Below are 15,089 nucleotides of genomic sequence, written 5' to 3' on the forward strand. Positions count from 1 at the left end.
AGAGAAAGAGAGGGAGAGAGAGAGAGAGGGAGAGAGAGAGAGAGAGAGAGAGAGAGAGAGAGAGAGAGAAAGGACACACAAGACACACAGACAGAAGGAAAAAGAGTGAATGGTAAAGAAGGAGAGAGACAGAGAGAGAAAGCCAAACGAATGCTGAGAAAAGGAGGGTTGTGATTGCCCACCATAACGTGGATCCTAGGCTGGCAAAAGGAGAACCAGTGTTAATATGCTCTGGGCAACGCATTTTTTAAATGCAGATATTAATAGGCACGACATAAGCAGGTTGGACTTAGTATAAGCGGAAAAGACATGTCATGATGTCAAGCTGAGCGGCAATGAAATAGTAAATCTAATCAGACGACTGGTGGATGTGTGTGAGTTGGAGGCGATGGCCGCCGGTGTACCTTTGTGGCCTTCAGCTTCCTCTCATACTGGCTCTTCTCCCCCTCCAGCTCGTCCACCTTATATTTCAGCAGACGCAGCTCCTGCATTAAGGCCTGTCAAAGGGCAGAGACACAACACTTCAGACACACCACCACTGACTGCAGTGGACACCCCAGCAGTATCATACCACCTTAAATTTGTCTCAGTCTAGGGATATTATTTCAGGTATAAGTATATTTCAAACGTATTTAACTTACACCCACTAGAAAAAAAATAGATCCTATAGAATGTTTTAGATTTTATACAAAAATAAGATACTACTGCTGGAAAATCAGGTTATGAGAGACAACATCATAAAAGCCCTCCACTCCCAGAAGTAGCACCATTCTATAAGATGTAGAAGTAACAGCACCAGAAGAGGCAGTTGTTCTACAGCTCTGTGTCTAAGGCAGCCCAACACTGTGCAGTTAAACATGGAAAGCTGAGAATGTGAAAGAACCGTGGAGATGTTCGGTCAATGTCCAACACATCAAGGCCAGACCCAGCACAGCCTCCTCACCACAAACCACAAAAAAGTGCTCTGTCAGTCAGTCAGTCAGTCAGTCAGTGAGGGGTCAACCATCACATTACACACAGGCATGCTCACTCATCCAGCAGGACAAAACTAGTTTAACAAGACACTACGGCTCCAAGGAAACGCACCGGAAGTCATCACCAGATACACAAATAGTTCCAAAACCACAACCACCCCCCCTACCTCCCACAACGAGAAGAGTTAGTGTCAGAATTCATGCAGAAAAGGCCTCGTCCCTGTGAGTTAAAGCTATTAAGTGACACACAAAGCCTGAGTTAGCAGGACAAACAGCTAAGATCACGCAGGCCAGGCGAGTTGCCACTCCGACGCAGTCAGGAAGACACCACCAGCACAGCTGCAAGGAGAAAAGCTGTTAAAGTGTTAAAGTGACCCTTCAGAAGGGGGGGGGGGGGAAAGGAGCGAGAGCGTGGCTCTTGGTGGAGAGGAGTTTCAAGAGCAAAGAGAACCAGTTGGATGTGTGTAGGCATGTGCGTGTGTGTCCGTACAGCGCTGTGGCCTGTGGGGTCTCCTCTACAGCAACAGTCGTCCTCGGCATCAGGGCCACCCAGGCCTGTGTTGGGGCTCTGGCTGAGGGCCTCTTGGGCCTGGCCCTCCAGAGCCCGCTTCTCCTGGATGCGAGTACTGATCTCCTCCTGAAACTTACACATCTGCTCCTGTAGCTCGCTAATCAGATTGACTACAGACTGAGGAGAAGGAAGGAGCGAAAGGAAAGAAAGGAAAGAAAGGGGAGAACAGAGTCAAGCAGGTGAAAAACAAATAGGATGAATCTATGTAGAAGAATCTAGCAGAATGCAGAAATGTGTTGAAAATGACAAATGGGTTATTACTTAGATGTGTGTTATTTTGTTGGCTCTAAAACAACACATAAGTCTTTCGTACAGATCATGACTAAGACCCTTAGCCTTAGTCTAAACACATGTACACAATGTCTCACACTGAAAACATATTTATAACCTTTTTAAAACTTTGTAGATACTTTGAGTTGCTTTTACCATGTTGTTGTTGTTGTTGTTGCGTTAACACTGCCCAGGGGCAACTACAGTGAGTGGCCAACCTACTTTGCAAGTCCTCTAAGTGCCAATGTGAAAAGTAGTTTGTCTGTGAGCCAGGATCCTGCCCCTTCTAACAAGGGTTAATTGGAGACCACTGGAGATTTAGGACAGAGCACAGCCGATGGGCATAGAATGTGACAGTGAGACCCTGAAAATTCAGGCCAATTAATCCTCCCTCCTGTGAAGAGGGAAGCTTCACAAAGCACCACTTCAGCCTGTGTTGTTTATTCAAGGATATCCCAAATAAATCTCTGGGACTTACTCTACATGGAGTGACACAAATGCTGGGACTGTGAAGCATTTGTACTTTAGGAAGCCTCATGCCTCATACCCTGTTGACGTTATGTGTGATGATAGGACACATGTCTGACCCCCCCACCCCACACACACACACACACACACACACACACACACACACACACACAGACACCCACCCCCACCTAAATATAGCAGGCCGCCCGAAGTGGTGTGGGCGAGGGGCGATGTTGGTGGTGAAAGTGCCTTGCGCCTGTGGTATGTTCAAAGCGAGTGCCTGCCATTCCGTGGCGCGGAGCGGAGCGGAGCCGCACAGCTGTCACTGCCGGGGACAGTGTTTGTTGATGAAACAAATGTGACCGGGGCCTGGTTACCACGATGCCCACGTCTGCGGAGCCTCTCTCCGGATGGGGGGAGAGGGAGGGGTGAGGGTGGAGAGGGTGGGATTTATGGGACAGAGGTGAGGAAGGGTGACCCGGGCGCTGTGTGCACCACCACGATTTAACTGAAGACTTCCCGTCTGATACATGCAGCTGGATTCACTGCTGCCGGCAATGCAGACCTTGTATAAATATTTAACTTTTCACTGCATTACTAAATAACATGATCCAGGCCTTTGGCAACACTTTTCTCCGGTGGCATGACTTGAATCATATTTATTTCTGAACTATAATCTCCTGCAGACATGATATATAATATAATATATATTATTATTATTATTATATTATGCATAATATTCGATAAGAAACATAGAGATCTTGTACGGATTTCTATGTTTAGCTTTGTTTAGCTGTTTTTGATTGGTCAGTAAATAATTGGGGGATTGCATGTTACGCATTACACATCTACTCAGTTGAGTGTCAAAACCACTCATGCACTATATGACTTGGCCATGCTTTTGTGTCTCTTGCCATTTCCCATGCTGATTGCCTCCCCTGTCAGCCCCTTTCTGTCTCTCTCTCTCTCTCTCTTTCTCTCTCTCTTCTCGCTCTCTCTCTCTCTCTGCGTTTCTTTCCCACCCCCTCTGTCTCCTCTGCCCTTTGGGCTAAAGGCTGCGTGTGAGTCTGTGTGACGTGGACGTCCCTGTGTTTCCACAACACTAAATCATGTTCCTCTAAACAGAGCCAGGATACTCTCTGGCTCTGCACCACAGCTGCTGACTGGCCCTGTGTTTGTACGGAAACAGAGAGAGAGAAAGAAATCGTTGTTGATTTCGTTGAATCAGCTCGTTTGGGGAAAAACGCTACTCACTCTGATTCTGATGCTCACCACACCCACACATGTAGATAGAATCAGATTAGCGTGAGTGAGTTGTGTGCTTCTCTGTTTTGGCCAGTAAGGAGTTGGAGGGGACCTTCCACACATAGCCTAGGGTATTGCACTCTCATTCTATATATATATATATATATATATATATATGTATATATAGAATGATAAACTGGACGTAGACACAGCACATCGGTAGGTGGTCTCGTGATGACAGGCTGTTGAGACACTATGGAAAACACTGAGCGGGGGGCGTAATGTTGATTGACAGGACACTGGTCAGATGTGTCTCGGATGGAAAGTTTTTATTGGTGTCTACAGCTCATGCTGGGAGGGGTGGGTGGGTGGGTTGATGTTCCTCTGGGTCCCTCTGCCTGTGAGGACCCCCTGCCAGCCTGCATGGAGGGCGCTGAGGTTTACAACAGCTTTAACAGCTCCACACGCCCACACACAGTCCAATGTCACCCTGAACTTTCAGCATGTCCCCTGTCACAACCCATAGCCAGTAATTGATTTATAACCACGCTACGTTCTGGAGGTGAATTGCTTTGTTTGACAGGTGGATGAATCACTGTGTTTGCTTAATCTGGGCTAGGCTGATTGCCTCAGAAGCTATAAAGCAACCCCAGTTTGACGGCACGTAATCACCTACGTAACAACCAGCTGCAATCGAACAGTCTCACATCATGTGTGGCATTGGCTGGGCTTCAGAGAAGACAGGTGCACCATAAGGGCACCAGCACTGCAGCCAGACCATCAGGAAATCATTTTAAGATGGTTATTTATGACAAACGCTGTTTGACAGTCTTTCTTTGAGAGTTCTCTAATACAACATGGGGATTTAATTCATGGATTTGGATCAATACGTAGGTTCATTGAAGAGGTCACAATAAAATGAATTGATGGCGCATTAAGAAGGGGGCTTTCCATGCAGAAAGAGGGAAAGAGGGCAGGCTATGTAGCAGTGTTGTAATTCTGTTTCACCCCAAATCAAAAGACAAAAGAAGAAGTGAAACACAACTTCGTAAACTTGGTCAAAGAAATGTAGCGGTTTCAGAGAAGTCATTTTACCATGGCGATACACAACATATGCCAATACAAATGTTGTTTCAACTTATGCTGGTCTATTGTGTTGGGTAGATGGATCGCTTATGAATTACAAAGTCCTATCATAGCAGATTCTTTGGTAGAAACTAGTGCTGTCAGTTTAACGCGTTATTAACGGCGTTAACGCAAACCCATTTTAACGGCGTTAATTTTTTTATCGCGAGATTAACGCGAATTTCTTTTTTTATTATTATTATTATTTTTTTTTTTAGATAAACATTCTTTTTGGCCTCGCAAACTGTGTAGTAGGCGAACGTTACGGTTTGAGTGAATGGTGAGCGCAATACGGCGAAATGGATGATAAAAAGCTTCTGAATGGAAAGTTTACTTTTAAAAGTTGTGTTGTGCAAAAGAAGCGAGCTTCACTGTTGTCTGAAAATGTCAACAGGCAGCTGGCTGAAAGCAAAGAAGTAGTAGGCTTACCTTTTATTGGTAACCTAACTGTTACGGTTCAATGTTTCTGAAATAAGAGGCCTGACTGCTATGTTCCCAGCAAACTTGAAAAAAAGAAAATATTAAGCCATGGTTTAACTGCACTATAGGCTGAGTCCTTGTTTACCTGAAATGTGCACTTTATAATTTTATTTTGTACCGCCCTGTTTGGCATTATTGGTTTTCAATAAAATAAAACATTTGCATAAAGCAAGCCAATCAACTTTTCCATGTTGATAAGGGCATTCAAATAAAAATAAAATGATGGAAAAAATAAATAAACGAAGGGACATTTCGAATAGATAAAGATTTGCGATTAATCGCGATTAATTTTGAGTTAACTATGACATAAATGCGATTAATCGCGATTAAATATTTTAATCGTTTGACAGCACTAGTAGAAACAAATGTTGGATTGAGACTGTATTGTATTGTTTAAAACATGTCACGCCCATTCCCTTACACCACAGCATATCAGCGTGCCCATATCACAGTCCCAAAGACTGGCAGAAGTCACTGAAAGTAAAAGACTACAAATTTTGAGTGAGAAGTTATGGGAATCCGTCTAAACTAATGCAGCTGTTGAAACAAAGGATGGGACAAAACAACCCACCCTTTACAGCAGAAAGAAACCCCCCTTTAAAGTCTGCAGATTCTGCAGATTGAGTCCCCCTTACAGCACCCCTTCCAGCACCCCTCAGCTCCACCCTCCCCCTGGCCCAGGCTCGCACTGCTGCGGCTGCTGCGGCTGCTGCGGCTGTGTTACCTCAGCTTTGTGCTGCCTGTCGTCGCTGTTGGCCGGGCTCTGCGGCTCCTCCTCCATGCCCACCATCTTCAGTTTCAGATAGGAAACCTCATCCATCAGATCCAGTTTCTGCGTCTCCAAAGAAGTCCGGCTCAGCAACTCCTGGGCCACACACACGCACACGCACGCGCACACACACACGCACACGTACACGCAGACACACACAGACACACGCGTGAGCACACACCCACATGGAAGCGAGCGGTGGAGTGTTACGGCATACAGTCTGTGAGAGGCCGCTGCTGCTGCTGCTCCACTGGGCACACACAGACTTCTCCCCGCGCAAACAGCTCTGTTTGAGCCAAGCAACGCTAAATATATACACACACTATGCGCTCTATTTTTACTTCCTCTGTCTCCTCAACATGCGAGGGGCGAGGAAGGGGGTGGGGGGTGAGAGAGTGGGAGAGAAAAAGAGAGGGATCTGGAGAGAGAAAGGGGATTCTACATTCCTTTGGATTCTTCGGGGTCTTAACAACTTTATGCAGGATTCTGAGGTAGAGGTAGAAGTTCTGGGAAGAGAGGTGTGTGTGTGTGCTTGTGTGTGCTTGTGTGTGCTTGTGTGTGCTTGTGTGTGCTTGTGTGAGTGTGTGTGTGTGTGTGTGTGTGTGTGTGTGTGTGTGTGTGTGTGTGTGTGTGTAACTGAGGGGTTGTATATATTTAATATGAATAAGAGGCTGTACAAGACTGCGTGCATATGTGCGTGAGTTACGATCAGAGGACTGGTTGTCACAATCTCAGAGTAAATATGGAGCACAAACATGCTCACACCCTTCTCTGTTTCCCAGCGTCATTACTTTCAGTTCCTGTCGTCCATCAGAAAAAAATCTCCTGGCTTCTGTTTAATAATGCCTTATATGAGCTAAAGCTAATGGCTATATATAGCTGTTGACTTGACAAATCAAACCAAATGGTGAACATGACGGTGGCAACAGAAAATGCAAGGTAATCTAATAATCCAAATTTAACTGATTCTATTCCTGCGAAGGGAGAGGATAACGTCTATGAGAGCTCTCCAGATTAAAAAAGTTATGAAGACAAATGCAGCTCTTTAAAAAAAGAAAATCCATTAGGCTACTAATGACACTGGGCAACATTTGCAACCTGATCTTGCCATTGCCTCGATGGACCTCAACAATTTAAAAGCAATCACGGTGCCACAGTGCACAACCACACAGTTTAAACCCGTTAAAGCTCTCCCTTCATAACTTGTTATGAGGTAAATCGGATGATGGCTTATCAGTTTATCCAATCTGGATCTCCGGCCTGTGGCCTGAAACTGGATCTAGCTGTGTTTTGACTGTACAGCACTGTCTTGCTCACTCGCAAACACATGCATGGGACAGTCTCAGTGACTCGTCTTAATTCAGCTCCATGCCTTGGGAGCAGGGAGGCTCCAGAGACGTGTGACTCCGGCACACTGAGTTGCCTTGTCCCTTGGGTCCCAGCAGGCAGAGACAGGGGACACGTGAAGGCTCTATCTCACCCTGTGCCCTCCTTAAACTGCTGACATTCCTTCTGGATATGATTGTTGCCATGGAAGCAGGGTAGGGGAGAGGGTGGGGCAGGACAGGACAGGACAGTCACACAAAAAGTCCCAGAGAAACAATCTTCCTTTTAAGGAGCTCAGTTTTTCCCCCACTGTGGTTTGTGGCAACGTAGGATGTCGTATGAGCTGGGACAGATATCGGAGCTCAGCTAGTCTAATGGGGCACAGATTTAATAAACGGACGGGTAGGCTTGTCGGCCCACACTTGGTGACAGGGGGAGGTCTATGTCGGGGAGCTCAAGGCGAGGGCCAAAAAATATATGTGAGGTGTGAATGAGGGTATTAACAGAGAGCCGCCAGCCTGTGAAATGCATGCTGAGCGTGGTGTCGAAGAGAGAATAGATGGATGGATGGATGGATGGATGGATGGAAAAAAGAGAGAAAAGAAGAGAAACCAACTCATCTGCTCCCCATGAGAGAAATCTCTGGGATGTTCATCTTAGCCATAGTTTCCATGCAAAACACAATACTGAAATATCATCTGAGGCAAGTAACAAAAACATTGTGCACTAAAGAGCGAAGGCCAATAACTGGCACTCCTAACCATTGCTTGTTGTTTGAAATGTACTGTTTCAAAAGAGATCTATCACTAGTAGAAACAAGAGCCATACAAGATGACAATACAGAATGCTAAAGTTTCAGTGCCTGGAATGGTGTGATCTTTTCTTTAGAAGACAAATATTGCTCTCTTCCCTGTTCCCTCTCTTCCCTTCCCTTCCCCTCTCTCTCTCTCTCTCTCTCTCTCTCTCTCCTTCTTTCTCTTTGTCCCTCTTGCGGAGAGCTTATAGTTTGATCTTGGTAAACAGCAAAATTGGAAATGTAAAATGTAATTACATTGGTGGGGCACAGAGGCCTAGAATCCACTACAAACTATTTTAACTGTGCAGCAGAGATGGCAAAGACAGCAGAACATATGCACTCTCCCCTGACACTTATCAGAGGACATTTGATGTCAACTCAGTGAAGCTGTTTGTTTTACTGCCACACACACACACACACACACACTCAAGAGCCTAACTGGCAAACTACTGATCTCCACATAGTACTTCAGCCAAGCTGAAATTGCAACACCCCCGCCCCCAACACAACAAATACAACTAAAACCTCACATGGAAAAGCTTGTTGAATGTAGCCATGGGTCCAAGAGAATGATATATTTGATTTGGCTTCCATTAGTGAGCAGAGCTCTGGTTTCTCCTTCTGCAGTTGTGGCAGAATGGAATAAGACACACAACCCACAGACACAAATCCATTTGAAGGCCTCACATACTGTACCAAGTCAGCAGATCATGATTACAGCACAAAAATAACTTTGCTTTACATTTTAGTCCTACTTGTAGTACTTAACTTAGATGTATTTAATGCTTGCTCTGAAAATAAATGTGGAGGATGGCACCTTAAATCAGATTTGATATTGAACAAAGATTAAAGATAGTCTAATGAATGACTAATTCATTACAGGCTTACAGGCTGACGTTTAAACGTCCTCATTAGTCAATTATTACACTAGACAAATCATTTATTTACTTATTTATTTAAGTTTTCATTTGAATGACTCACTTCCTGAAACTCAAGTGTAAAGCAGTTTCACTAGGTGCAGCATAATTAGCATATGTCACTTACGTTAGCCACACTGAACAGTGACAAGTAAGCCGCCTTTCACTGATTTGCAAAGGCCACAGAGTGCTTGGAATATTTAAAGCCACAGCCCCTGTGTCCTTCGGGTAATGTTTAAATCAGCACAGTCACCACAGGGTTGGGAAATGACACTTGAAAGTGAATCAAAAGGCAGACTTTAGTCTAAAGGCTAGATCTCAAGTCAACATATTTTGGCTACCTCTCAGGTTTAAGGGTTGATGAATTCTGTCTCTGGTGTTAGGTGAGTTGTGATGACCTACCTGCTGTAGCATTTCCTCAGTCGAGATGAGCTTGTGGTGGTGCTCATCAAGTGAGCTCTCCAAGTCCCGTATCTTCTCCCCCTGAGCCTCCACCTGGTCTGTCAGTACACTCACCTAGCGCCGAGAGCACGAGACACTTTCAGTTCAGGCACGCTGTACGTCTCCGCCCCCCCCCCCCCCCCCCCCTCTCTCTCTCTCTGCCTCAGTCACCTACAGTCAGTCATTCACACTACCTTTCTCCTAGTTCTCAAGCCTGTTGCAACACACACTTAACTTCTCCCATGGTTTTTCAGCTCCATCGAAACTACTGTGGTGCAACTGTCACGTAGCTGGCAAGAGCAGTGTGTCAACACACTTCATGGGAAACCGTGAGAGCAGGAAGGTTGTCCTCTTCTACTGGAGCGAGGAGCACAAATCAGAAGCGCAGTTCCGTTCTGAGGGGCTGGACGTATGGGGGGGTTTCACTCCTTTATCTTGTTTTAAGGGCAAACTGCAGGTATGTGCAAAGCAAAAGCACCTTGGGTTGGGGGGGGGGGGGGGGGGGGGGTGGGGTGGGGGGTGCAGCCAATCATTTCGCTTGTTTGTTTCCAGCACGGGGCCATCTTCCAATCAGGAAGGTCTCTCGGGGACAGTAAAGGAATGTGCAGGAGACCTCAGCATAAAACTGCCAAACAAGTTGGATTCTGAAGAGGCGGTTGGTCAGACAAGCCAGAACAGTTTCGGGAAAGAGGGAGATGATTACTATCTTCATCCCACTTGCACCCAACCATGGCTATATTATTAATAACACAGGTCCTCCGCCGAGGTTGATCAATCACTCGGCACATTAAATAAAACACCTAGAGAATGTACCTGGTGTTTTTTTGCACATGTTCCCCAACAGGAGTGTCGTGGCTTGTTTTCCTCTCTATAATAGAGGGACTTTGCACATTGCTGTCACTATGACCGGGTCTTCGTAATGCCCTAACACCAATCTGCGACCCTCTCTCTCTCTCTCTCTTCCACACCTCTGTTTCTCTTTCCCTCACTCTCTCTCTCTCTCCACATATTCTCCCACAGCTCAATGCCACGGGACCGCGGCCCTATTGTTGGCAGCCAGTGGGTAAGCCAGGGCGAGTGTAACAGAGGTGTCACATGTCTCTAGTCCCTGGAGTCGCTCGCACTCACGCTTTCCTGGCATGACCCTGCCACTGTTACTGCCCATGCTTCCTGAAAGCCAGCATACTAACCTGGGAAAGCCTCCGTACTCTGAAACACAACCATTGTAATTGCTGTGGTGTGGGAAAGGTGGTGATGGTGGTGGTGGTGGTGGGGGGGGGGGGGGTGTGTGAGTGGGGTTAGGAGGCCAGGCTTACCTGAAGAACCAAAGACTGTTTATCACCCTCTAAGCGTTCCAGCCGATCCTGACAGCTCTCATTGTTGGGTGGTGACTGGAGGTTAATCTGAAGACACAGAAAGAGAGAGAGAGAGTGTGAGACAGGGATAGAAAATAGAAAGGTGGATAGAGAGGGGGGCGGGGGAGGTGTGTAAACATTAGGGTTGTGTGACCTCAACAGGTCCAACCACTTCTGTGGGGAAATTGGCTCATTGGCTTTGACTAAATAAACTTAAACAAAGGAGATTTCGTAAGGCTCCTAACGGCTCTGGGAAGTAAACAGGAGAAGGCACAGTGAGACAAAACAACTTTGTTGGCACCAAAACAGTATGTCTTCAAACAAACACATGCTAATTACTTTACAAACAATACGTTGTATGTGCATAGGGCGAAGTGACGTTGCTGTGTAGCATGAGTAATGAAGTAATGAAAGCCTCTGAAAATACAAAAAAAGCCTGTTTCAGTCAGTGCACATTTAACACAGAATCAGGCTATTGATCTTTATGATTTAACGATAGCAGTGTGGACACTACACTCACTGACTTAAGGAATGCAGCCTCTCTGGTATGAGGCTTACTCGAGGCACTGGTCAAATCCCCTTGTTAAAACTGCAGCATACAAAAGGGCTCAAAGTGATGACAAGAGTGCTTTCAGGCCTACTAAAGCAAACCCTAATGGGAAAATAACCTGAGGTGCGCAACACCTTATTTCAAAAAGAGTGTACTAAACTGCTTCGGCTTTCAGCTGGCCTCCTGAATGGTGGCATCAGCGAAAGAAAACACCAAACAATACAGAATAATACTGTCAGAGAAATTGTCACGGCTCTCTCTAATGGCAAGTGACACTTGTCACTTCGCTGAGCTGGCGTGTGTGTGTGTGTGTGGGTGTATGTGTGTGTGTGTGTGTGCGGGGGGGGGGGGGTCGAGAGTAGGTGAAGGGAGGTTTATCCCACTCTAAGGCCAGACAAAACCTGCTGGCCTCTTCTTCTTCTTCTTAAATCTGTGCTATGCTGAGGGTCATCACCTCCCTTGTGCCCATAACAGTAAAGCTGTCCACCGGAGTCTTTACCAGAACCAGGGCCACTCAGCAGGGCTTATACAGCTGCCCTTGCAGGGCTCAAACGCCTTTAAGAGCTGGTTCCTCATCAAAGCCAGGGGGTATTTACTAGCTTAGTGCTGGCTGTGGGTGGGTGGGTGATTTCAACTCAGTGTAGAGGTGAGTGTGAGTATGAGTTGAGAGATGATTGAGAGATCAGGCAGGACAGGTGACGTAAATTCAGTTCTCCCTCAGAGGTGGTTATTGGCTGAGGCTGTTATCAGTCATTGACAATGGACGGGTTTTTCAAGGTCATGGATAACATTGGCCCATGACACGGAAGACAAAGATAGACATACGCAGACAAATGAAAATGGTTTTCATTCCAAGGCATTAATCGAAGGACCAGACTCCCAGACGAGGATTAGACCTCATCACCCACCACATTCTGCTTTCAGTGCAGAACCTCAAAATGTTATTAATTCAAGAGTCTGAGAATTCAGCCTTAAAGGCATATTTGTAATTCCTCTTGCATGGTTGGACATGGATCTTATGCATTGCATTCAACTTGTATCAACATCATGTATCTGATTCCTAGCCAGTGAACCTTGACTTCACACACACACAGCGGTCTCAGTTATGTAAGCACATTGTGTTTCAGCCTAGGGGTTGCAGCGACGAGACTGGAGTAAATTCACTCAAATTATACATCCAGACTTTCAAGATGGGAAGCAAACCATGTATGGCCAGTGCGTTCATTAACGACTGTAAACAAAACTTAAGGAAACCCGGAATCCATCACTGCTCTTTGTCAGGCAATCAAAACAACTGAAACGAGCACATCCTGCTGTCTCAGTAGGTCCTAAACAGGGACCAGACACGGGCAACAACAGGGCCTGCTGCACACCACTCGTTGCCTTGTGCAGAGAGAGCTCACTAACACAATTCATTAGAGACACCCATGATAGAGGCCCCCTTTCAGTCAAGACAACCAAATGCTGGAATTCCCCTCTTTTTTTTTTCCATGAGCCAAGAGCTTGTTGCAGGCCCTTAAAGGCGTAGGCTCTGAATGGAAGCAGTGACATGATTCTTATTACATTGTCTGAGAATGTCTCATAGCCAATGGAAAGGACCAATAGCAGCAACTCCCAGGCCAATGAAGTGATCATATGATGTAGAATGCAGAATGTAGAACTGCATTAAGTTAGTGGGATGCACTAATGAGCAGTGCTCTGTGAGTGCTTTTCGCTGAGTCAACTTGTGCTTTTGTTTTGAATGCTCTTCAATTTAGGTGTCGTGGTGTGCCTGGGTAACATGCTTCACATACCTGACCTGGTGGGTTTCCTCAATGAAACACAAAAAAGCTTATAAATCACAGCAACCGTGAAAGGGCTTCTACACAGCTGTTACCCATACACTGGGCACTGGGAGTCTTTAAGCAGCCTTTAGTCTAAAAGTTCTTAGTCTACAGAAAGAGCACACAGAGGAGTTTTATCTTACAGACAAAAGTTGTAGACACTCTCTGTTAAGCCCCAAAACAGCTGTTTCCCCTTTGACAGAGCTAGATAAAACAGCCTTTTGTTCTGCTGTGATCACAAGATCGCAAAAAAGCACACCTTCAACACCGCAGCGCTATAATTAGCATCTTGCTGTGCTCACAATCAGTCAACATGTTTACAAAGCACATTTCGGAATCGGAATCATCAAAACCATCAACATGACATGCAATAACACGCACAACTTCCCACTGAAAGATATGTTTTGCGGAGAAAACGTCTAGCTTGTTGCCAACAAAAGCAGTGGATTCTTTTCTCCTCTTGGAGAAAATGAATGGGAAGAATCCCTGCCCATAACAAATGCTGCAATGGAAAGAATTCACAACCAAAAGAGAGGCACGTTAGCAGGAGGCTTGGCTTACCTTCTTCAGCCAAGTGAAATGCTTGTAAAAGTCAATCTCGCCCTCCATGCCGAAGGCCCATCGCTGCCTGAGCTGTCCCCTGAGTTCGAGCAGCTTCCCTGGGGATAGGGGGGTTGAGCGGCTGCCTCTTGCACGCTGCAGCTCACTTACTTTCCTGTGGCTTTGAATCTGTGCTCATTTGGCCTGCTCTTGCTCTCTCTCTCTCTCTCTCTCTCTGTCTCTCCCCCTGCCTTCCCCTCTCCCTCTCCCTCGCTCTCTCTCTTCCCCTGTGCTTCTGACGTGAAGAGGCAACTGTGCAAGCCCAGCCACTGAGACTGAGGCCAGCCGCCTTGATCAGCTTGTCCAACCAAACCCCCTTCACCACCTCCTCCTCCTGCTGCCCCAAAAGCATCTGCTGCCCCCCCCGCCCCCAGTCCACAGCACAAAGCCTCCGCAACAGGCTCCTCTCACAAGTCAGACGCAATGCAAAACCATGCCAGCCGTGTCCAGTCTGCTGAAACACACACACTCTCTCTCTCTCTCTCTCTCTCTTTCTCTCTCTCTCTCTCTCTCTCTCTCTCCTCCCTCCTCACTCTGGTCTGGAGGAGTTGCTCTAATTACAGCAAGTTCAAGTCGGAACTGAAACACTCATCTTCTTGTTGTGGAGGGTGATACAAGGGCAAAGACTTTTGAAACAACACACGTACACACTAACTCTTTCCTTTTCTCTGTCTTTCTCTCTCTCTCAGTGGAGACACTCCTGTCTCTGCTTTCCAGTCTGGCTAGAGACTCATTAGGGTGAGGACCTCACTTCCTGCAGATAGGCCAGCTCCTCAGCCCCATAACTAACTCCAAGGGGAGCCAAGGGGAGCCAGCTCCTGGCCAGGCTCCTCCTTCTGTCTGCTTAGTGTAACAGTGGCCCAGGCCTGGGACATAAACCCAGAGTGGACAGAGGGAGCGTGCTGTGACTAGTCTGTACGGAGCAACCTCCACACGACCACTGTGTTAATGGACTTCCTCTAGGATAGACGTGTGAAAGGGTCCATCACTGGAGCTGCGTGTTTACGCCTTTACAGGAGACACTGGTGTGTGAAGTGAGGGGGTGTGGGGTGGGGTGGGGTGGGGTGGGGTGGGTGGGGGCAGTGGGATGATCAGTTTCATCAGCAGCAGAGGGAAAAGGAAAAAAAATAAAAAAATAAAAAGCCTGAAGGATATTCTTGTCCCAACACCCCCGGATAGCACCACTCCTTTCTCACGTCTCGGGCTTTGGGCATTTCCTGTTTGGGTCACCCGGGATGCCGTGTGGTGCACGGCTGTGGGTGGAATTCTGTGGAGTCGGGACCACTCAAATCACCACGTATGTCCTTTTATGGAGACAGGGGGGGGGGGGGGGGACACATTCCTCTCCATAGTTTAACGACTTGTTGACTTAGCCGTGG

At 46.6% G+C, this 15,089-nt stretch overlaps 1 protein-coding gene across 12 annotated transcripts in view; it reads right to left on the reverse strand.

The window, feature by feature from the left end:
• ppfibp2b (PPFIA binding protein 2b) overlaps positions 1-15,089 on the reverse strand; it is a 50,881-nt gene that overhangs the window by 18,265 nt on the left and 17,527 nt on the right. For 9 of the 12 annotated variants that reach the window (XM_031565318.2, XM_031565316.2, XM_031565317.2 and 6 more), the window contains exons 4-8: positions 10,699-10,785; positions 9,344-9,457; positions 5,858-5,998; positions 1,465-1,662; positions 405-497 (exon numbers count right to left, since the gene is read on the reverse strand). In XM_031565318.2, coding sequence (XP_031421178.1) covers positions 405-497; positions 1,465-1,662; positions 5,858-5,998; positions 9,344-9,457; positions 10,699-10,785 — 633 coding nt within the window. Of the gene's footprint in view, positions 1-404; positions 498-1,464; positions 1,663-5,857; positions 5,999-9,343; positions 9,458-10,698; positions 10,786-13,671; positions 14,013-15,089 lie in introns of those variants that run through there. The other 3 variants (XM_031565325.2, XM_031565327.2, XM_031565326.2) reach the window with 2 other exon arrangements.

The sequence above is a fragment of the Clupea harengus genome, chromosome 3 (genome assembly GCF_900700415.2).
Source record: "Clupea harengus chromosome 3, Ch_v2.0.2, whole genome shotgun sequence".
Classification (NCBI taxonomy): Eukaryota; Metazoa; Chordata; class Actinopteri; order Clupeiformes; family Clupeidae; genus Clupea; species Clupea harengus.